This window comes from Balaenoptera acutorostrata, chromosome 10 (assembly GCF_949987535.1).
Source record: "Balaenoptera acutorostrata chromosome 10, mBalAcu1.1, whole genome shotgun sequence".
In the NCBI taxonomy this organism is placed as follows: domain Eukaryota; kingdom Metazoa; phylum Chordata; class Mammalia; order Artiodactyla; family Balaenopteridae; genus Balaenoptera; species Balaenoptera acutorostrata.
Window position 1 is genome coordinate 85,282,504 of NC_080073.1, and position 22,549 is coordinate 85,305,052.

The 22,549-nt window shown below is 42.5% G+C and overlaps 3 protein-coding genes and 1 non-coding gene across 5 annotated transcripts; 2 read left to right on the forward strand and 2 right to left on the reverse strand.

Annotated features, from left to right (window-relative positions):
- Nucleotides 1-78: 78 nt before the first annotated feature.
- On the reverse strand, nucleotides 79-10,171 carry ZSCAN26 (zinc finger and SCAN domain containing 26). 2 transcript variants are annotated; one of them, XM_057554189.1, is made up of 5 exons: nucleotides 10,024-10,066; nucleotides 6,053-6,203; nucleotides 4,647-5,132; nucleotides 4,220-4,337; nucleotides 79-987 (listed from the first exon to the last, which is right to left on the reverse strand). In XM_057554189.1, the coding sequence occupies exons 3-5, from the start codon at nucleotides 5,064-5,066 to the stop codon at nucleotides 86-88; spliced, it is 1,440 nt and encodes a 479-aa protein (XP_057410172.1). In that variant the 5' UTR covers nucleotides 5,067-5,132; nucleotides 6,053-6,203; nucleotides 10,024-10,066; the 3' UTR covers nucleotides 79-85. The 2 variants fall into 2 exon arrangements, with proteins under 2 accessions (XP_057410172.1, XP_057410171.1); XM_057554188.1 differs by lacking the exon at nucleotides 6,053-6,203 and having other exon boundaries at nucleotides 10,024-10,171.
- On the forward strand, nucleotides 5,627-7,418 carry LOC130709130 (protein BEX3-like). The gene is made up of 2 exons (XM_057555776.1): nucleotides 5,627-5,686; nucleotides 6,963-7,418. Exons 1-2 carry the CDS (start codon nucleotides 5,627-5,629, stop codon nucleotides 7,287-7,289), a joined length of 387 nt encoding a protein of 128 aa, XP_057411759.1. The 3' UTR covers nucleotides 7,290-7,418.
- LOC114237386 (U7 small nuclear RNA) lies at nucleotides 8,012-8,073 on the forward strand. The gene has a single exon (XR_003623059.1). It is a non-coding gene; the product is annotated as a U7 small nuclear RNA (small nuclear RNA).
- A 4,404-nt stretch (nucleotides 10,172-14,575) lies between the features above and the next one.
- On the reverse strand, nucleotides 14,576-15,884 carry NKAPL (NFKB activating protein like). The gene is given in 3 exon segments (XM_007198414.2): nucleotides 14,576-14,639; nucleotides 14,641-15,408; nucleotides 15,410-15,884. Coding segments are annotated over 3 exon segments (1,209 nt in total). The 5' UTR covers nucleotides 15,787-15,884.
- Nucleotides 15,885-22,549: the final 6,665 nt, after the last annotated feature.

Here is a 22,549-nt window from a genome sequence, read left to right on the forward strand (position 1 = left end):
GAGTTGGCTACAGTGACTTTTCCTAAAGTGCCAGCTTGCTTGTTAATGTACTGTCTCTGATGGTCCATAAGGAGAGGACACCTCATCAAGCCAGTTTGTCTTTGTGGTGATATCTCTGATGTTGAAAAAGACCTGACCTCTGCCTGAAGGCTTCTCCACATTCATTACACTCGTACGGTTTCTCCTCGTTGTGGATTCTCACGTGCTGAGTAAGGTGTGAGTTTAGTCGGAAGGCTTTCTGGCATACAGTACACTTGAAAGGTTTTTCTCCAGTGTGAATCCTGTGGTGTCGAATAAGGTCTGAGGTCAAACTGAAGGCTTTCCCACACTCGTTACACTGATGGCTTTTGGAGTGGCTGTGGATTCTCTGATGGTGGGTGAGGAGCAGGGCCTGACTAAAGGTTTTCCCACACTCCTTGCACTCACAGGGCTCCTCCTGACTGTGAATTCTCTGGTGTCGATTAAGGTGAGAGCTGCGCCGAAAGTTCTTTCCACAGTGGATACACAGGTAAGGTTTCTCTCCAGTATGGATTCTGAGATGTTCCAAAAGGCCTGCATTCTGGCTAAAGACTTTTCCACACTCCTTGCACTGATAAGGCTTCTCGCCAAGATGGATTTTCTGATGTCTGACAAGGTGTGAACTTCTCTGAAAGGTTTTCCCACACTCATGACACTGATGACCTTTCTCTCTAGAGTGGATTTTCTGATGTCCAGTAAGACTAGAACTCTGACACACTTCAGATTCACAGAGCTTTTCTCCCGTGTGTGAACCTTCATGCTTAATCAGGTCTGAGTGCTGGATGAACCCCTTCCCACATTCTGAGCATTTATAGTCAGTCTTCTCCTTGGCCTTGGCCTGCTGCCTATCCAAGTTAGAGTCCTCATAATGAGCCTCTTTGGGTTCAGGTATTTTCCCAGATGATTCCACTCCTCCACAGGAGTCTGTGTCTACAACCAGCTTCCCATTCTCAGTCCTTGTCTCCTCACCTGAAACATTAAATATATACCACCAGTTACTTGTTTTTTGGTGCTTAGGGAAAGGAATCTACAATTAGGAGGAAAAAAAATTGAATCAAGCCATGTGTGCAAAGTGGAAATGTTGTGGGTGCTGGTGTTTGCATAGAACATACATGGAATGATACATAAGAAACTGTTTAACAGTGGCTGCCTTTGGGGGATTATGGTGAGAGGCAACTTATTTTAAATGGTTTGAGGTTTATCATGTGATACGCACATCTATACATACATACACACACAGAGAAGTTAGCAAGCAAGCAAACTGTCATAAAGGGCATGGCTGTACGTTCTTGATAATGGCCTCATGTGGAAAATTAGAAAGCTAGGTCAACTGAGTACCCTGGGGCCAATAAGAAAGGGCTAGTACCAGAAATGAAGAAATAAACTGGAAATGAAGACATGCAGACGTGGTGCCAATTTTATCATGATTAACTGTGTAATCTTAGGTAATTCCTCTAGGCTCAGTGTCCTCACCAATAAATCAAAAACACTGGGCCACAAGGCCCTGAGGGTAAAAAGAAGTCCACAAAAATGTCTTAGCCTTTCCTGATCTCCTTGGACAGCAGTAACTGCTTTCCTGTGTGGTTCAATGGAGCTATTATATCTCAGTGCTGTAATAATTTGCTTATATGTCTGGAACATAAGACATATAAGTAAATTATAACAATGTGTGCTGAATAAAACCTTAGCTCAGACACACAGGGAAGAGGGTGAGAGGGAACAGTAGATAGGATAAGTCTTTTACGTCCCGGAGCCTGAAAGGAGATGCAAAGTCAGAATGAGAGAGTAAAAGGGGAGATGGATGGAGAAAATAGAAGAGGGAGCATCTAAGCAGCCTCATAACAAGCAAATGAGGGTTACCCCGTGTAAGCAAGATAAAGGCAGCAGATCATTTAAAGAGTGAGAGTAGATGAGAAAGTGAAGGGTGTGGGAAGGAGACATCAGGGAAAGTAAAAGCACATGTGGGAGAGGGAAGATTAAAAACATGTACTGTGTGTAAAGGCCTTTTGCAAGAGGATGAAGTCACCTCCATGGGGGAGGGAGTGAGAGTTAAGGGATGAGAACAAGAGAGGTTCTTTTCCAGTGATTTTATAATGACAGACACAACTAAAAGGGGAGGCAGGGGCCTGCAAAACTGAAAAACAACCTGAACTTGAATATAAAATAACAGGGCTTCCCTAGTGGCGCAGTGGTTAAGAATCCGCCTGCCAACACAGGGGACACAGGTTTGAGCCCTGGTCCGGGAAGATCCCACATGCCGCGGAGCAACTAAGCCCGTGCACCACAACTACTGAGCCTGTGCTCTAGAGCCCACAAGCCGCAACTACTGAGGCTGCACACCACAACTACTGAAGCCCGCACACCTAGAGCCCGTGCTCCGCAACAAGAGAAGCCACCGCAATGAGAAGCCCAGGCACCGCAACGAAGAGTAGCCCCCAGTCGCCACAACTAGAGAAAGCCCGTGGGCAGCAACGAAGACCCAATGCAGCCAAAAGTAAATAAATAAGTAAATAAATAAAAGAAGAATATAAAATAACATTTTCAACAGATCTAGAGGGTAAGGAACAGTTTCAAGAATCTACTATTGCTAAATCTACTTTTCATACTTAAAATAAACACCCATCACTGATTACACAGCATAAATTCATTTCTGCAAGGCTGTTTAGAAAAGGTAGGCCTCTCTCTTTCAGCGACTTTACTCAGAAAGCTTCCAGAAGAAGAGGACTTTTGAAGCAGACTCAGAAATTGAGCAGGGGGAGTAGGTAGTAGGTAAAAGAAGCCTTTAGAATTGAAATCAACCATTCATCAAATAGACATTTACTGAAGGTCTACTCTAGTCCAGGGACAGTAGCAGACTCAGGAAACAAAACAAAGCCCCTGCCCTTTTGGTCTGGTGGGAGAAAAAGAGAAGTAAACCAGCAACTCTAATATAATACTAACAGTTCCATGGTAGGAGAAAACTTGGAGCTCTAGCAGCAGAGGTGGGGAAACTGATCCAGACTTGGAGAAATTAGGGAAGGACAAAGAAAGTGATATCTAAGCTAGGTCCTGAAGGATGAGTAGGAATTAGCCAGGGAGAGTGAGGAAAAAGTATTCCAGGCAGAAGAGGAGCAAATGGGAAATGGAATGCAACTCAGCATGAGGGGGAACACACAGTGTGAGCAGGTGGGACAAAAGGCGATTAATTGTCCCAATGTGTCTGGGACTGAGGGGTTTCCCAGCACATGCAACAGCTGGAGCTAAAAGTCTCAAGCAAATCGGAGCAAGCTGGTGATGTTAGTGGACATGGGGCTGCAAGGTCTACAAATGCCAGAACATGCCGTGTGAGGCCTTTGTTAAAGGTTATTGGGAGTCACTGAAGGTGGTGGGTTGGTTTTTATTTTTTACTCTTTATTATGGAATTTTTCAAACATCAAAAAAAAAAGTTGAAAGAATAACATTACTTAGCTCACTGAAGGGCTTTAACGAGGAGAGCAACATTAATGAATGTGTTTAAATGACAGAGAATGAACAGGAGGTAATTTAACTTCAGTGGAAGCACTAAAATGACAGACAGTAAAACAAAAAGAGAAGCAGGGCTTGTATCAGACTGGAAAGAGGAGAAAATGAAAGGGATAGAAATTCGAAAGAGAAATTCAGAGTCAAAGAAAATATGGTAGAGCAAATAAAAAATAATTCAGGCAACATTTAGAAGTAAAAGATAGTAGTCATTTACAATAATTTGAATGTGGTAAGAAGAAACGAGTAATGAATCATGTGGTTGGAATTCTTTGCCTTGGGTAAGAAACTAGCACTCCTTTTTTAATTCACCCCTACAGTAATGGGGAGAAGAGGAAGGTGAAGGTCTACACAGGAGAAGCATTCAGTTTTAACTGAACAAAAAAAAACCCCAAACTAGAAGCATCCAAAAACAGAAACAAGGATTAGGGAAAAAGGAAATGTCTGGGGTGATGGAAACTTTTATATCTTGATTGTGGTGATCATTAGACAACTACAATTATTTCATGTTTGTGAAAAGTCATTGGCCTGTACACTTACAAAGAGTGAATTTTACTGCGTGTAATTTATACCTCAGTAAACCTGACTCAAAACAAGAAGAACAAGACGCAAAATGCCAAGGGTGCTGAGCAGGGCCTCGGGTCGGGGGGCACCACGAAGCCCACCACATCTCACATGCAGGAAGATGCAGTCTACTTCTTACCCTTCTGTCTCTTGGGCTTGGGAATTGCACCCTCAGGCTGGACCTGCTGCTTCGGCACTGCTTTCAGAAGGGCCGTCTCCTCCACAAGCATCTTCTGTTTCTTTGCCTGGTTTGGGTCCTAGGGATGATTAGGTACACGTGGGTTTAGGAGGAAACTGCTGTTCAGAAAAGCACTTCAATGTTAGAAAAGAGAGCAAAGAGAAACGACAGAAGGGCAAAGAAAAGAGGCTGGAGAACCTGGAGCACATTCAGTTTCCTCCCAGCAGAGACAGGTAAGGCTGAGGTAAGACCTTCAGCAATGAACAGCCAGACTGAAAAGAAACTGAACCAAAGCTTAGCGATTCTCCCACTGGTGAGCTCATGGCCACCGCTCTGGCCAGAGGTCTCAACTCCTGCTTTCCTGCAAAAGAGCACATCTGACCCTTACCACCTGTTGTTCTGTTCCTCCCAGTTCTGGCTGCAAATGCTCCAGTACAACAACCACATCTTCCCCACTCTCTGGGTGATGCTCCCGCACCCGGGCCTGCAACTCCTCAGGCAGGATGGTCAGGAACTGCTCCAGCACCAGCAGCTCCAGGATCTGCTCCTTGGTGTGGGCCTCGGGCTGCAGCCACTGTCGACAAAGTTCCCGGAGCTGGCTCAGTGCTTCTCGAGGTCCTGTGGTCTCTTCATAGCGCAACTGCCTGAACTGTTTGCACAATGGCTCCTGCCCGAGGCCTGCGCCGTTTCCTTGCAGCTTGACCCCCTGTTCCCGAGTACAGTGGTGACCCTCCTTCACTAAGTGAAGTCCCTCCTTCTTCAGATTCAGAGGAGCTGGGGAAGGAGTGGTTGCCAATGCTGTCGCCATCCCCAGCTTCAGACTGCTCTCGCTGTTCTGGAGAACTTTCTTTTGACTGCCTCCTCAGGGATACCCCTGAAAATGTAATAACAAGAATCACAGAAACAGTAATAGTATAGTAATAATAATGATAATAACAACAATAGCAATACCCTTTTGTTGGGTTTATACATTTCCGATAATTACTATCCATTTTTTTTTTTTTCTCTCTGAAACAACCATACAAAATGAGAAGACTCTGTTTTACAGAAGACTGCCAGCTAACATAGCAGGAATAACAGATTTGAAAAAAATCACCATTTTGTAGCCCTTGAGGAAATAACTGTTTCAATCAAGGACCACAAATGGGTGAAATCATTGGGTGAAAGGAGTAGGGGAAAAGGACAATCTCATAGTCTCAGAGAATCACCACACTAATTGCTTATGAATTACAAGGGGAAGAATGGAGCTATCTGGCAGTCACAAACTTAATCAAATGAAACCTAGTAACACCAACAGCAAGACAACTGACCTTGTGCCTTATCACTTATGTAGCATTTTTACTAAAAGTGTTTAACATGAATCTAACAATGAGGAAACTTTCAGATAAATCCAGAATGTCCAGAATGCAGCTTCTCTACAATAGGCAAGTACTCTTCCAAACAATCAATTTCGTGAAAATAAAAAGAAGGTGTGGGGAAGGTATTTTTCTAGATTAAAGAGATACAGCAAAATGCAATGTGTGAAATTTGCTCTTGAGTTAAAAAAAAAAAGATACAAGTATGTTTTGAAGAATTCAGAAATCTGAATATGAATAATATATATACGCAAACTATGGCCCAGCAGACCAAATAGAGCCCAAAGGCTGTTTTCGTACATAAATCTTTACTGGAATACAGCCAAACCCATTTGTTTAGATAGTGTTTACATCTGCTTTCACAATACACTGGCAGGACTGAGTACTTGAACAATGGCGCACTGACCCCTGTGTAGTCAAAAATCCGTGTACTACTTACGATTTCTGCCTCAAACACAAAGGAACTGGTAGACGACCAAGGGTAGGAAGCTGAAACAGCTTGGATAGGATCAGGATTCAAACTCTAGTTCTTTTGACTCCACATATTGTGATCTCTAATCAAACACAAACTTTTCCCCACACTTAAAGGTCTGTAAAATGAAAACACAGGTATTGATACTATTGATATATTTATTGAAAAAATCCGCACATAAGTGGACCTATGCAGTTCAAACCCTTCTGTTCAAGGGTCAACTGTAGTTTCCATAGAGATCGTATCACCTGCAAAGCTCAAAACATTTACTATCTGGCCCTTTACAGAAAAAGTGTGTAGATCTTAAGAGTTTTCTCAGGTGGTCACGTAAGAGAATATCCTTATTCTCAGGAGATGGTACTAAAACTTATTTTCAAATGTTTTGGGGAGGGGGGATTATGGGGGGCGGTAAGTGGAGAGAGAGAGAGAACACAAATGTAGCAGGAAGTTCACAGCTGCTGCTATATGAGGGGTATATCGTATTAATTGTACTACTCTTTCAAATTTTCGGTAGATTTGAAAATTCTCCAAATGTTGAGAGGAGAAAAAAGACACAAAATGAGTAAAACTGCTTGTAGGTTCATTAATTAAAGCCAGTATCAGAATTAACTAAAAGAATATACGGATATTCATAACTCATCTCATTTACAGATTGTCTACAATGTGCCAGACTCTCTTAGTTGCTGAGATACAGAGATAAAAGAACTCCTTGGCCTTTACAGCTCTCTGCTCCGTAAGAAATCTCAAGTGAATTAGCAGGTCAGAAAAGGCTTTCTGAAGCCCCCTGCCCCCACCCCGGCCCTTTGCAGGTCTTCGGGACTAAGCATCTAGGCGGCGCACTCGTGGCGAGAATCACGAGCGGAGGCAGCAAGGATAGGTCCAGGAAAACGAAGAAATAGAGCAGCCTGTGCAGAATGGAGAGGAAGACCGCCCTTTGGGAGGGGGCAAAAGCCACCAGCCAGCAGGAAATAATAGACAGGGACAGGCTCGCCAACTTGCCCCTAATTTCCGATGGGCCATACCCAAGAGGCAGGTCAGCGATGGGATGGGTGGAGATGGAGATGATATGGAAATGTTCATGGAGGAGATGAGAGAAATCAGGAGAAAACTTAGGGAGCTGCAGTTGAGGAACTGTCTGTGTATCCTTAGGGGGGAGCTCTCTAATCACCATGACCATCATGATGAATTCTGCCTTATGCCTTGACTCCTGCCATTTTCCACGAGATTAATACTGTGATTCCCACTGTCATTCTCCTTTTCCTTGCATTTTCCTGATAGGCCTTTACTGATCCATTTGCTGTGAACCTTATGTAATTTCCATGTGTCAGGTGGGTTCTGGGTTACCAGCTTCTCATTGGAGGTTGCCTTGGCACCCAATCTAAGTTTCTGTCAACAGTAGAGTTTCACCCATTTGCATGGAAAAATGTAAAGCTAATAAAGCAATTAAATAGCAAAAAAAAAAAAAAAAAAAGGAAAGAAAGAAAAGGCTTTCTGGAGGTGAGTCCTTCTGACTCTTACAAGACAAGTGAAAGTTAGGCTAGAAAATCGGGAAAGGGTTTTTCAGACAGAGAAAAGTCTGAGCACAGAACTGTTGGAAAACCTCACATCTTCAGGGTAGTTGTTAGTTATGGCTGGGAAAAGGCTAAGTGGGGCTGGAACCCTGGGAAACACCGACATGTAAGGAAGAGAAGTAAGAAGGAACAACTGCAGAGGTAGGAAAACAAGGATAGTAGTATGTAGAAGGCCAAGGGGATCTCTTTCTGTAAGTGTGGAGTGATGGAAAGAGCCTGGGCCTCAGACAGGCCTGGGTTCTAGTCTAGCTCTGTCACTTACACTGTTTACTCATTTGTAAAATGAAGGTAATACCTAATTCACAGAGATGTTTTGAGGTAAATGAGATAATAATTGTAAAGAATAGTAACTAAATAGTGGTACAGCTCTTTTAGAATTTGTTTAGCAGGTTTTCTGGTCTGCACTGGAACATCCCCCCACCCCCAGAAAAAGAGTAGCAACTGACTGATTTATAATTGGAATTATAAAGAGGCAGTGTTCAAGAGTGAAATGTTTTAGGAAGGTGTGTTCACCTATGAACTGACATATGCACTTAATTAAAAAACAAAGAGGTCATTGTGACCTCTGTGAAGGCAATTCTGGTCATGGGATAGGGAGGACAGTCACCTTGCCACAGGAGAATGAGAAAATGGCAAGAGTAAGCAAAAATTACTTTCAAAAAATAGGACATTGAAAGGAAGGAGAGAACTAGGACATAAGATAGGAGGGGGTAATGTAGAGGACAGGTATGTCTGTAAGTTCAATTACTATCTTTATGCTGATGACTTCCTTATTTTTCAGCCCAGATACCTCAAGAGTGCCAGATCTATATTTCCTTCTGGCTATCTGGTTTCTGGATACCTTACAAAAGCCTTTCAAACCCAACATGTCAAAAATGAACTCAGAGAATTCCACCATCGTCCTTTGAAACAGGCTCTTGGTATGTGGAGAGTGAGCATTCTTGATTTTGATGACTCTTGAGTGACTCTAGAAATCAGTGAATAGCGTCTGCCAACTGCTGGCACACACTTCTGAACCAATATGCGTGAGGCTCACTCAGTTAGTGGCTGCGGCCAGTTAGGTTCCAAATTCAGCTAGCTGTTATATATTCCTGGGTGTGTATTAGAGTAGCACTCCCAGCTGATATTTTTCTCTGTCAAAAATGGACTCATAATTCAAAAAGCCAATCCTGCTGCGGTTGACCCCTGAACAACACAAGTTTGAACTGCGCAGGTCCACTTATACTGATACATGGATTTTTTTTTTTTCCAATAAATAGGCTGAATCTGCAGTTGGCTGAATCTGCGATGCGGCCTTGTGAATACAAAGGACTGACTGTAAAGTTATACTCAGATTTTCGACTGCACTGGGGGTAGGAGCCCTTAACCCCAGCATTGTTCAAGGGGCAACGGAACTCTTAATGAAAGTGAAAAAAAAGCCTGCGAAAGTAATGATTCTTAGACAGAAAATAAAAATGGTTAATTTTATGTGACAACTTGACTGGGCCACCGAGTACCCAGATATTTGGCCAAACATTAGTCTCGTGTTTCTGTGAGGGTGTTTTTGGATGAGATTAACATTTAAATCACTCGACTGAGTAAAGCAGACCGCTCTCATTAATGTGAGTGGGCTTCATCCAATCAGTTGAAGGCCAGAATAGAAAAAAAAAAAAAGGCTGACTTTCCCCAAGTAAGAGAGAATTCTCCCTGCCTGACAGCCTTCAAACTGGGACCGGCTTTTTTCCTGCCTTCCTACAGTCTGTTCTCATCATGAGTTCCCAGCTGTAGATGCTTTAAAACATGTCAGATGTTTTTCCTTTGCTTAAAATTTTCCGACAACTCTTCACGCCAAGAAATGACCAAATTCCTTACACAATACAATGCCCACTTTTTCTACAGGCCTCCTCCCACCCCCCAGTCTTTCTGATATCATCTTCTACACACTTCCCCCTTGTTCACTGCGCTCCAACCACTCTGGTCTCCCTGCCATTCCTCGAATATGTTAAGCAAGCTCCCGCTTTAGGGCCTTTGAACTTGCTGTTCCCCCCTGCTTAGAAAATTCGTACCCCCAAAGACCACACAGATCTTTTAACCTCCCTCAGGTTTCTGCTCAAATGTTACCTTCTAAGGCTTACCTTTAATAGGTGTTTAAAATTGAGCTCAGTGGATGAAAAATATGCAGCAGAAGGTTGTGCCCCAATAACTAGATCCACAGCATCATTCCCCTCCTAGGGCCCAGGATTGACACCTCTCGCCCGCCCCCGCCCCAAGTCCACACGGCCCCTCTGTCGGGTAAGGCTTCCCTGCACTCCCACCCTCAGGGAATCAGCTAATCCCCAGCCCACGGGCTGCAATTCCTCCCCAAGCTGGGGCACAGTCACCACTCACCGCTCCAACGACCGGCAGGAAGGGCCAAACACTCTCAAGCCCCGTCTTAGCTCTTCGCTGATCTCCGGCTCTCGCTCCGCAGCTCACTCTAGCGTCGCTCTAGGACTGCGGGAGGACCGCGGCTCGATGGCCTTCTGCTCCCGCCTCGCAGGAGGAGGCCAAGCTCCCAACGGTTGGCTGAACGTTCTCCAAGTCCCGCGGCTGAGAGGGGCGTCCCGGTGTGCGCTTACGGTTTTTTTCATTTTTTAAGCCGAAATTTATTTTATTCATGTAAAAAACAGGCCAGCTCACTTTACTGTTATCACAAACAGCTGGCATTCCACTTTGCTTACTCACGTAATTAAAATACAGACACATATATTACCATTTCTCCCCAATTTAAAAAGTCATCAAATACAGTGGAAAAAATAAACGTCAAAGTATTTTGAAGATTAAATTGAACAATGAACGTATATTTAGATTGAAGGGTTTAAGGTAATAAAAAATTAAGAATTGTTACAAGACGCAAGTTCGTGAGCTGGACGCACAGTGAGGCCAAACAAACCAAAACGTCGGAGTCTGGAACAGAGAAAGGTTTATTGCAGGACCAAGCAAGGAGAACGCGTGGTCAGTGCTCAAAACACCTCCAACTCCCCAAAGGTTTTCAGCAAAGCATTTTTTTAAAAGCCAGGTGACGGTGATCAAGCTCCTGCGCACTTCTCTGATTGGTTGGTGTTGCGGTAACAGGGCGGTTAACATTATCAGTTCTTAGGAGCCTGTAGGTCTGGGGGCTCATGATCATCAAGTAGTTAATTTCTTCCATTTGGTGGTAATTTTAACATCTGTAAAACAACTCAGGAAGAATGCATCAGATACTATTATCTATGTATCTATACTTCAGAGAGGAGCTACAGCAGAGGATATGGGGGAGGTGTCTGTCCTGGGAAGGCCCCATAGGGTCCTGCTCAGTTACAGTCTGTCTATTACTATGGGAGAGAATAATCAACAATTATTCTCTGCAATGTATGGGGGTGAGGGGGTGGTGCAGGGGATCATATCACTACAAAAATAGATTATGCAGAAGAAAACAAATATTCCCTCTCTTGTCCACCTCATCACAAACTGTATTTTTACAGTCTGTGAACAAAATAAACCCTTTAAAACACCTGAACAAACTTTGGTTTAATCATTGATAATTTTGAAACAAATATCATACTAACCATGGTTTTATGACATAATTCATATTGTTTCAAGCCTGAAATTATCATAACAGTAAAGAAAAAAAAAATTCTATCATCAGGAGAGTTATCTTCTCCTTGAGGGTCAGAGCTCGAAAATATCTTTTAAAAGTTAAAGTAAAATATATTTACTTAAAAACTTTTCCTTAGGCTAACAAATCCAGTCAATGCAAATATTTTACTAATTAGAAGTTAAAGGCTTCCCTGGTGGCGCAGTGGTTGAGAATCTGCCTGCCAATGCAGGGCACACGGGTTCGAGCCCTGGTCTGGGAGGATCCCACATGCCGCGGCGCAACTAGGCCCGTGAGCCACAACTACTGAGCCTGCGCGTCTGGAGCCTGTGCTCCGCAACAAGAGAGGCCGCGATAGTGAGAGGCCCGCGCACCGCGATGAAGAGTGGCCCCCGCTTGCCGCAACTAGAGAGAGCCCTCGCACAGAAACGAAGACCCAACACAGCCATAAATAAATAAATAAAAAAAATTAAAAAAAAAAAAAGAAGTTAATATTCTGTCCTGAAGAAAAAACATACATCTGATTTTTCAAATTTATAAAGAAAGGCTTTCCCCCAAAAATATTATGCAAGGAGTAAACATAAATTTTAATTTTAAAAGGAAGTAAATGTATTCTAATTCATTTACCCCCTTTCAAACTCCCTACCATGGCTGGCTTCTTAAATATCACTCATATTATCAAGGCTGAGATTATTGGCATTGCGTTGTTTATCCCATAAAAATAAATACACTTAATGTAACAGCTTGACAAACAAGAGTTTTTCAACAAAAATTCAAGGTGTGCATTTTTATGTAGTCTGTTTGTATCTTTTGGAAGGGGTAGAGGTAGATAAGGTGAGAACAAATCAAAATGCAATTTTTACCAGGACAGAGCTACATTTCACTAATAATACAAGTCAATTTTTGAACTTGAGATTTTCATTTTCCAGGATTATCCTCATTTTTGTAAACAAAACAGTTGTCTATATGTTTCCATCAGGTCCATTCCTAGGATATTTAAAATAAAAGCTTCCTTTTCTATATGATCAGAGGCACTATTGCATTACAGCCATGAGTTACAAGTATCCCAGTAGCATGTAAAATTCTTTGATGGCAGGGATCAAGCCTAACTTGCTCTTTGGTTTATCCCTAATATCTGCTATAGTGCCTAGCACATAGAAAGCACTTATAAATACCTTCCATTTGATTTAATAATTCCACTTCTAGATGGCCATTTTTAGATGACCCAAAGGATTTTTGACCCAATAATTAATTCTATTTCTAGATGAGTATGCTACAGATAATACTCTCATACATCCACAAAGATTTTCACTGCAAGTATTGTATAATAGCAAAATACAGAAAACATCTTAAACATTGGATAAAACATGGTTCTTTCATACAATAGAATATTATAAAGTCATTAAAAAGAATGAGATAGATTTACATGCATTGATATAAAATATCTCCAATATATATTGTTTAGTGAAAAAAGCAAGGTATAGATCCATCTGTATAGTGTGGTATGGTTTGTTTCTAAAAATGGAAATATACATATGTAACAAGGTGGCTTTCACCCAACTCTCTTTGGGGAAAATCTCAAGCTAGTGTGGTCCAGTGTCAATCAAGTCACATACTGGGGTAAAAGTGCCCTTCTACATCACTCTGCCCTGCCAGATTCTAGAACTGCACTCCTTCACCTTCAGCTCTGTGGGGTTACCAGGGTCTTGAGCCTTGAAAAGGGGCTTATCCAAATTAGTTTGGTTAGCGCTGAAGTCTCAGAGTTCAGGAAGATGTCACTGGATGACAACAAAAGCCTTACACAGAACATCAGTGGAGCTCACTCTAAAAGTCTTTTCCAGCATTGGTGCTAGCCAGCCTCTCAATGCTAACTCTCTTGTCCACCTGGTCCCTCCTGATCTGATCTCCTTTTCATGAGCTCCTCCTTTATTCTCATTTTGTTCTTTCTCCTCCTAGCCTAGCTGGTGCCTAATCTACTCTTTGGAATACTCAAGCACTCTGGATCGTTATTTTTTTTATGTCTATTTTTATGGATAAATCCTATCACCCCTTCAATCAGGTACTCGGCTTCTAAGTCAAAGCCAAGATTTTCTTCAAGAAAACTTTGGCTTTCAGCACCTGTACTCTCTATTCTATATTTTAAAAAAAATCATTCAAGACTCTAGTGGGCATTTGTTGGTTGCCTACCCCCCCCCCTTCCCAACATTACTCTGATTTTCACTCAGGTATCCATTCCTTGCCCATGTAGCCCACTAGGGTGACAAAACCTGCAGATTCAGGAGTAGGCCATTCTAGTTCCCTTGCAACAATTCCTTTTCTGAGGAAGGGCATGTGACCTAAGCTAATCTAATTAGGCTGCATCTCAGTATACTTGTTTGGAATGCCAGGACAAAAATGTTCTCTCTTCATAGGTGGACCAGGAAAATATATAACCAAACTCAGGAGCTTTGGCAGCCTTTTCGTTATTTAAGGGAAACCAGCCTGAAGAGGAAAATGAGCCAATAAACCTCTACTTTTTAATTCAGTGTTAAATGGAAACCAGAAGTATACACTCAATTGAATCCTTTGTTCTTTCTGGGGTTCTTCTGGTTCTCCCTGGGGTAAATGAATGGCTCCATGAGGCAATGAAGCCCTCAAAGAGAGAAAAGTCAGAGCAACAGGGAAAAAAACAAAAACAAAAAACACCTTCAGGTTAATAGATTCAATCTTCAGCCTGCAACATACATGCTTGTATATACACGGAACTTATGGACAGATATAGAAGATTCCAAAAAGAGATTTCTTTGGGGAGAAGGATCAGGGGCTGGGGTAAAAGACTTACATTTTACTGACTTTCCTCCTGTAGTGTTCGAATATTTTAAAAAAGTGCACATTTTACTTTTAAAATTAAAAATAAAAAATAAATTACTAAAGAGATCTCAAAAAGCAGTTTTTTCTTGAGGAACTTAGATACAGCAGCACCATAAAGCCATTTAAATTTTATTTATTTATTTATTTACGGCTGTATTGGGTCTTCGTTTCTGTGCGAGGGTTTTCTCTAGTTGTGGCAAGCGGGGGCCACTCCTCATCGCGGTGCGCGTGCTTACTCACTGTCGCGGCCTCTCGTTGCAGAGCACAGGCTCCAGACGCGCAGGCTCAGTAATTGTGGCTCACGGGCCCAGGTGCTCCGCGGCATGTGGGATCCTCCCAGACCAGGCCTCGAACCTGTGTCCCCTGCATTGGCAGGCGGATTCTCAACCACTGCGCCACCAGGGAAGCCCCCATAAAGCCTTTTAATTTTGGTCATATAAAATTCTTAAAAGTCCGGCTATAGAACAAAAGTTCTTATTTGTCATCTTTCCCTTTTGTCTTTCAGTACACCATCTCTCCGAAACTAACTAGAATCTTATTCTCTCTTCCGTCTCTCTTCTTGGTTAAAGGATGCAAGGGCTCTCTTCTCATCAGCACTATAGATCTGGTTCTCTTTATGCAGTCGCACAGCTTCCATTCTGCGATGCCTGCTACCACTCATAACATAACCTAAGCATTCAAAAGAAGCAATCTCTTCACTTCTCAGCCCAATTTCGCCTCTTCGTGGGATACGCTTTCCAGCTTTTACATACTCAGCCATAGCTGCACCTTCACCTGGAAGCAGAGCATGGCCGTAGTTCAAAGGTTTCTCATCTTGAGAGGTGTGTATTATAGGTGCCTCTGGACCTATTACAGCCATGTTATCTGCAATCTTTGACTGCTCAATCCAGATATCTTCTGGCAACTCCCCTTCTGAATCCTTACAGCTTTTGTCACTGGATTCTTTTTTAGTCTTCTTCGTCTTTTTCTTGGGTTTTTTAGCTCTGTGTTTCTTTTTCTTCTCTTTCTTCTTGGCTTTTGTTGCTCTCTTTTCATCATCATCAGAGCTAGTGTTGTAGTTTGAATTACTGTCACTATTATCAGAATATTTCCTGTGTTTTCCTTTGGACTTTTTCTTTCTTTTCTTATTTTTTGAATGACTGGTCTTCTTTTTCCGTTTTTCTTCAGAGCTGGATTGTGAACTGCTGCTCTTCTTAGTCTTTACCTCTTCATCCTCAACCGGGGTGTGTTCACCAGAATCTGGCTCAGGAAACTCTGGAGACAGCCCCCACACCTTAGGTGCTCCCGACTCCCCAGTTCTTTCTCTCTTTCAGCCTACCCTGGTGATAGCTCTCCTCCTTCTCCTTCTCATAGTCTTCTGCCCACTGCCTGTTGCCCGCATAGTGGTGGTGATGGTAGCGGTATCCGCCATAGTAGACAGAAGAGGACGAGAAAGTGTAGTTGTGGAGCCCGGTGGGCCACTCTCGAGATCCAGAGCGGCTAAAGGTACAAGGAGCGCCGAAGCCCGACCCACCCCACTGAGGCCTGAGGCCCTCGCGGCCGCGGGAGTGCGAGTGGGAGTGGGAACGGCTGCCCCACGGGGATGGTCTGGCCTGCGCGGAAGGCAGGCTCCCCGACGAGCTGCGTCGCCGTCTCCTAGAGCCTGGGGTGTCCTCGGGGTAGCGCGACCGGTACACTGGAGCCATGAGCTGCGCTTTCACAAGGGCAGTTACTACGAAGACCGGGGCTGACGGCGATTCCCGGCCACGCAAGCGCTCTAGCAACGGTCCGGCGCACGACTTCCGCTTCCGGCCCTTGCCAGAAGAAAACCCAATCAGCATGTGGGCTGTGAGGCCCCTGCTTTGGCTGAGGCTGTGTGGTGCCCTCTTCAAAAGAGCGGATAAAGGGGGCGTGGCCGCACCTGTTGTCAGAATTTACATTCCCCATCCTGAGCCCCCGTGGGATCGTAAAAAGAGGAATTCGCATCAATGAATCCCTCTACTGTTCAACACTCCCTTCTCTACCTGGTTACTTGCCTTTAAGCATCTTGATACCCTCTCTCCTATCATTCTCACTTCCGCCCTGTTTATCTTTACCGCTTGGTGAAGTTTCCCTACTTCTCACGCTCCTCTTGTTAACTCCTTAAAAAGGACCTTGTCCACCATCTTCATGGCAGAGAGACGTTTACGTTTATTAATGACTACCAAATCCCACTTGGAAGCAAGAACCAGAACTTATTTTAAAATCAAAGTTTGAGCTCAGCCTGAGTTAAGTGAGGACCGGAGTCATGATTTGTATTCTTAAATTCGCAGAAACACAGGGAAGCATCTAACCCAGGTTTGTAGATGTCTCCTTATCTAGTTGAGCTTTTCAGAAACTGTTGTCTGGGAACCACGTTCTGCACACACTTTGTTCACTCTCTAAAATGGCAAACATTTCATGCAAGATTACTTCCCCCGGATCTTAAAATGTGCTTAGACATTACCGTCATCTTGGTTCTCTACAGTTAAGTTGACCTGCTCAGTTAGTTGACAGACTTGGAAAGTGACAGAAAAGTTAAGTCAGAACTTAGGAATGGTGCTTTCCTGGTGCTAGAAGTCTAAATGAATAAAATGGAGAAATTAAATTAAATAGAATCAAATGAGGTCATTTGATCTAAGTAGAATTTTAGTAATGTGATTGAAGGAAACAAGGACTGGCATGGTGTCCTGACATAAACTATGCTACCTTAGGAACTGGCAAATAGGAGGGAGTATTAAAAATGAATGGTCACGGGGCTTCCCTGGTGGCGCAGTGGTTGAGAATCTGCCTGCTAATGCAGGGGACACGGGTTCGAGCCCTGGTCTGGGAAGATCCCACATGCCGCGGAGCAACTAGGCCTGTGAGCCACAACTACTGAGCCTGTGCGTCTGGAGCCTGTGCTCTGCAACAAAAGAGGCCACGACAGTGAGAGGCCCACGCACCGCGATGAAGAGTGGCCCCCGCTTGCCGCAACTAGAGAAAGCCCTCGCACAGAAACGAAGACCCAACACAGCCAAAAATAAATAAATAAATAAATAAATAAATAAATAAACAAACAAAAAACAAACAAAAAATGAATGGTCACATGTATGGTGAAAATATCACAATAGATAAAGTATTACAGATTCTCTGTAAGTAAAAATGTCATACTTTATGTAAAACAAAATTCTTTTGGATAAAATAAGCCACTTTGTATTAGATGGGGTTTTCAAATATTGACTGATTGATGGAATATCTCTTTCAGATAATATATAGGAAATTAGTTTTAGAATATAGTTTTGTTCCTTAAGAAAACTATTATCTAGAACAGGGATTAGCAAACTTTTTCTGTAAAAGGCCAATAGTAAATATTTTAGACTATGTGGGCCAAGAGACAAAATTGAGGATATTATGTATGCACTTATATAATAAGACAAAAAACAAATTTCCACACATTTTTATTAATGAAATGCTCTATATGGTTGAACAGGTATTTCTGTTGATGGGGAGGTTTGGTTGATGCATAATGCAGATACACAATGCACAGTAGAGGAAAGAGAGGAGGCCAAAGGGCAGAGAAAAAAAATTTTTTTTTTTTTTTGGCCACACCACGCGGCATGCGGGGTCTTAGTTCCCCGACCAGGGATTGAACCCAGGCCCCCTGCAGTGGAAACACAGAGTCTTAACCACTGGACCGCCAGGGAAGTCCCCAGAGAAAATTTTTTTATGTTTAAATTTTCCTTGTCTTGCCGTAAAATATGAATTTTATTTCACAAATAATACAAAAGAACAAGCTGGATTAATTTCCAGATTCACTCATTTAATAGGAACTCTGCTAGGGGCTAAGGATGCTCTGGTAAGCCTGTCATTTATCTCACACATATGCCTCAGCGCTTCTATATGCCCTGCTGTAGCGGGTCTGAAAGGCTACAAACTTCATTTCCGAGGATCCCAATGCTGATGGGCAGAATTGGTGAGGAACAGAGGGAAGAAAATGGTTAAAAGTTTTAACACTTTAGTTAATACCTGAAACTATAGTTATTTTCTGACAGCTCGGAAATTATGCAATGTGTTAGCTGTTTAAGAATTCACTCAGGGCTTCCCTGGTGGCGCAGTGGTTGAGAGTCTGCCTGCTAATGCAGGGGACACGGGTTCGAGCCCTGGTCTGGGAAGATCCCACATGCCGCGGAGCAGCTGGGCCCGTGAGCCACAATTGCTGAGCCTGCGCATCTGGAGCCTGTGCCCCGCGACGGGAGGGGCCGCGATGGAGAAAGGCCCGCGCACCGCGATGAAGAGCGGTCCCCGCACCGCGATGAAGAGTGGCCCCCGCTTGCCGCAACTGGAGAAAGCCCTCGCACGAACCGAAGACCCAACACAGCCAAAAATAAATAAATAAATAAATAAATTAAAAAAAAAAAAAAAAAAAAGAATTCACTCAGATGAAAGGAATAATCACATGGTTTATTACTATTATACAAATAAGTTATATTAGGGTTGTTCAGATTTTTTTTTTCTAGACCCTTAAAAATCTTGAAGTAGCTTAGGAATTTGAATAAAAATGGGAATTTGGAAAGTTGTGCAGAGGATTTTGGATGACAACCCAATTCCTAATAAACAAAATACATGGAACAGGCAGGAATATATCATAGTATTCAGCCATTAATTGGGAAAGGAGACCAGGAGCACTTGCTATGTTCAAATTCCAAGGTCTTAGCTTAGATTGATGTGGTAAATAGAAAGGAATTGCTAATGGTACAAAGTGAGAAATGTGGGTAGATGCAGAAATAAAAGGATATTTCTACAATAAAATGTTATGCTAACAAAAAAAAGTCCACAGGAAAGTAGTCATCCCCAAATATTTCTGTAGAAGCAACTCCATTTGAAACGTATGAAATAGGTACCACATCTACAGAGCTGACTGAAAAAAAGTTCCCGCATTTGAATTCATCAGACCCAATTTTAGCTATCACAAGGAGTAACAAAAGATAGACTAAAAAGTGTGTTTAGCGAAAAGTAGATAAATTAAGTTTACTGAGTGAAGTTCTCATTATGAATAATTGAGATGGAACCACACAGATGATTTGGGACATCATTACAAGATAAGATCAACACTGTCACACGCTTGTGTCAGGACACTTTTTTTTAGAGAGCCTTTACTATTAAACAATTGTCATTCCAATACATAGAGGTTTCGGCTAACAAAGTGTTTAACCTCCATTTCTCTATCAATATTAACTTTTTTTTTTTTTTAAATTTGGGAAGTTCTTTTAGCTTAAAAATTGCCAGAATTTGGGGGATTTTTTTTTTTTTTTTTTTTTTTTTTGGCTGTGTTGGGTCTTCATCTCTGTGCGAGGGCTTTCTCTAGTTGTGGCAAGCGGGGGCCACTCCTCATCGCGGTGCGTGGACTTCTCACTGTCGCAGCCTCTCTTGTTGCGGGGCACAGGCTCCAGACGCACAGGCTCAGTAGTTGTGGCTCATGGGCCCACTTGCTCCGCGGCATGTGGGATCCTCCCAGACCAGGGCTCGAACCCGCGTCCCCTGCATTGGCAGGCAGACTCTCAACAACTGCGCCACCAGGGAAGCCCAATATTAACGTTTTCAGATTATTTACCCAGCACTTCTTATTTGTATGAGCAGATCCTCACAATCCTGTGAGGTAAGTTGGCACTCCTACTATTTTTTTCCCACTAAAGGAGGAGGAAGAGGGGCTTCCCTGGTGGCGCAGTGGTTAAGAATCCGCCTGCCAATGCAGGGGACACAGAGAAGATCCCACGTACCCCGGAGCAACTAAGCCCGTGCGCTACAACTACTGAGCCTGAGCTCTAGAGCCCGTAAGCCACTACTACTGAGCCCCTGCACCATAACTGAAGCCCGGGCGCCTAGAGCCCATGCTCTGCAACAAGAGAAGCCACCACGATGAGAAGCCCATGCACCGCAACAAAGAGTAGCCCCCGCTCACCCGCACCTAGAGTAAGCCCGTGCGCAGCAACGAAGACCCAATGCAGCCGGAGAAGGAAAAGAAACAGAATCTTCTGCAGGAATACACACATCTTTACCAAAATTAAGAACCCATCTAGGAGGGCTATTCATCAAAAATCTCTTTTCATTGTAACTATTCATTCTACCCAAGTAGAAAAAATAGCTATAATTAGTTACTTATTAATGAAAAGGAAGAAGAAAGAAAATGGGGGATTTCAGCATTGTTTCAGTTGGAGAAGTGAAGTATTGGGTTGGCCAAAAACTTCCCAAACCCGAATGAACTTTTTGGCCAATCCAACAGAATGGCTAATTGACACTAAAATTCCTGAAAACAATTTTTAAAAGCATGAAAAGTGACATTTTATTCCACTTTATATACTGCTTATATCTAACTAAGCAGCTTATTTTATGGGGTCTAATTTCGTCTGAAAATAATTTTTTTGACCATCCTTTTTAATAGGCTAGAGTTAAACCCATTTTATAATTCACTTACTTATAAACACACATTTGTTATATAGAAAAGTGGGGTGCCTAAAAGCCTATCAGCAAAGTAACTTTTCAATCTGAAATTATACAATAATGCCAGATAGTTTCCTAAATAATATTTTTATCATAAAATGTCAGTGGCTCCCCAGTGTTACTGAATAAAATTTCAACCCCTTGCTCTGGCACTGAAGGCCGCTACAATGTATGTACGTCTTCAAACTTGCCTTAGTTACTAAATTTGACAAACTCCTTTAGTCTTTTCAGCTAACATGTCACTCTGTCCATGCAATAATAGCACACAGCCAGAAGTAACCTTTCCCTCCTCTGAACTTCCACAGCATTCAGTTCACCACTCACAAGTTATTTACCACGGCACTGTCTTATTTTTATGTGCAAGTCTTATCAATGTTACTATACTGAAAGCCTAAGCCCAAGTATGTATGCATGTGTGTGTGTATGCTTTATCGCTTTCATTGTCAGGCATAGTAGGCACTCAAAAGTATTTTTCTATAATCTTTCCCTCCTCTATGGAGAAGTCTTTTAGGTTCGGAAGGAGTAGAAAGAGCGAAAGGAGGCGCAGTGGTCCTTTGTTAATCTCCATAAATTATACTTATTAAGTGTATAATGTTTTCTGGTTTGTGAAAGGCTTTATATGTATCTCTTCACATGACATAAGAAACAAACACCAAAGAAAAATGAACAGTGTTTAAGATCAGGGCTATTAGCAAATATTTAGGAAAAATAAAGATAAGGAGACAAGAGGAAATGGCTAGCTTTGTGGAGGTAACAAAAATACGGTTAATTTAAAAGGAAATTTTAAAAGGCTAGAAAAGATTAACTGGAGGACGTCTACAGGATTTTAGAACACCAAAGTTTTAAATTATACTGCAACAAGGGGATAATGAAGGCAATGAAAGATTGTAGGAAAGTGATAAAGGAAGAGCCACACAGTTTGCAAAGTCCCTAGTCAGCCAGGGGTACTTCAGAGCAGGAATCCAGCAAGGGTACTTGAGAACAGAAGAAAACGCTATGCTGGGGACTGAACAAAACGTGATCCGGGATTTCCTCAGAGGCAGAACCCATTCTTGTTAAAGCTGGAAGCTGGGGACGGGCACTCAGGCACCTACGAAGAAGGTAGCAGTCTTTGAAGAACTTAGCAGAAGGTGATCTGGGTGAAAACAGGAGATATCATGAAATTCTTATTGAGAGTCTTGACTTCACAGGTTGATACTTTGAATGTTGTGGAATCGTTTTGGTCAGATACCCAGGACTCCCAATGTGTTTCTGAAAAGATACATTTTCTCCTACTGCCCATACTCGGGTCTCTATCAACATTGGCTGCCTCTGACCCAATCTTCCTCTCCCCAACCACAGGACAGTTTTGAAAACATGAACAATACTTGTTATAAGTGTTTGGTGTGAATCCTCTGACTTGGAGGGAGTTTAAGCTTAGCTGGCATGAGCTTTCATGCACACTTGGCTTTAAGTTGAGAGAGAGGGATATGGATGGTGTCTTGGCACTTGGTTAGGCCCAAGATAACCGAAAGGTGAGAAACAAGTTGTTGAGGATTATAGGATTTTTTTTTTTAATTTTTAAATTTTTTTGGCTGTGCAGCCTGTGGGATTTTAGTTCCCCAACTAAGAATCGAACCTGGGCCCTCAGCAGTGACAGTGTGAAGTCCTAACCACTGGACAGCCAGGGAACTCTCGCATCATAGGATTTTTGTCAAGATTCATAATAGTTTTGATCTGACTTGATAAACTCATTTTTATTTACCTGAATGTGAAAGGTTTCCCCCTAAAGAGTAGCAAAATTAATATGAACTAATGTAGTTAATGTTGACTATAGACTGGAATTGTACAGATGGAGCAGTCTCACAATGTCTTAATGATAAAGAAGCTGTTTAAGGCATTCTTACTATAACTACTATGCTGGTGAAGAAATATGGATTCCTTCACCCCAACTCTGACAATCTTACGTATTTGACAATAAATACACTAGAA

Excerpts from the sequence above, each read along its gene's own strand:
- ZSCAN26 (XM_057554188.1), bottom strand. The coding sequence starts at position 5,066 with ATGGCGACAGCATTGGCAACCACTCCTTCCCCAGCTCCTCTGAATCTG. Across the intron at positions 4,338-4,646 it reads GAGGAACAGAACAACAGGTG|GACCCAAACCAGGCAAAGAA; the intron begins GTAAGGGTCAGA and ends AATCATCCCTAG. Across the intron at positions 988-4,219 it reads CAAGCCCAAGAGACAGAAGG|GTGAGGAGACAAGGACTGAG; the intron begins GTAAGAAGTAGA and ends TTAATGTTTCAG.
- LOC130709130 (XM_057555776.1), top strand. The coding sequence starts at position 5,627 with ATGAGGAAACTTTCAGATAAATCCAGAATGTCCAGAATGCAGCTTCTC. Across the intron at positions 5,687-6,962 it reads AGCTTCTCTACAATAGGCAA|GTCCAGGAAAACGAAGAAAT; the intron begins GTACTCTTCCAA and ends CAGCAAGGATAG.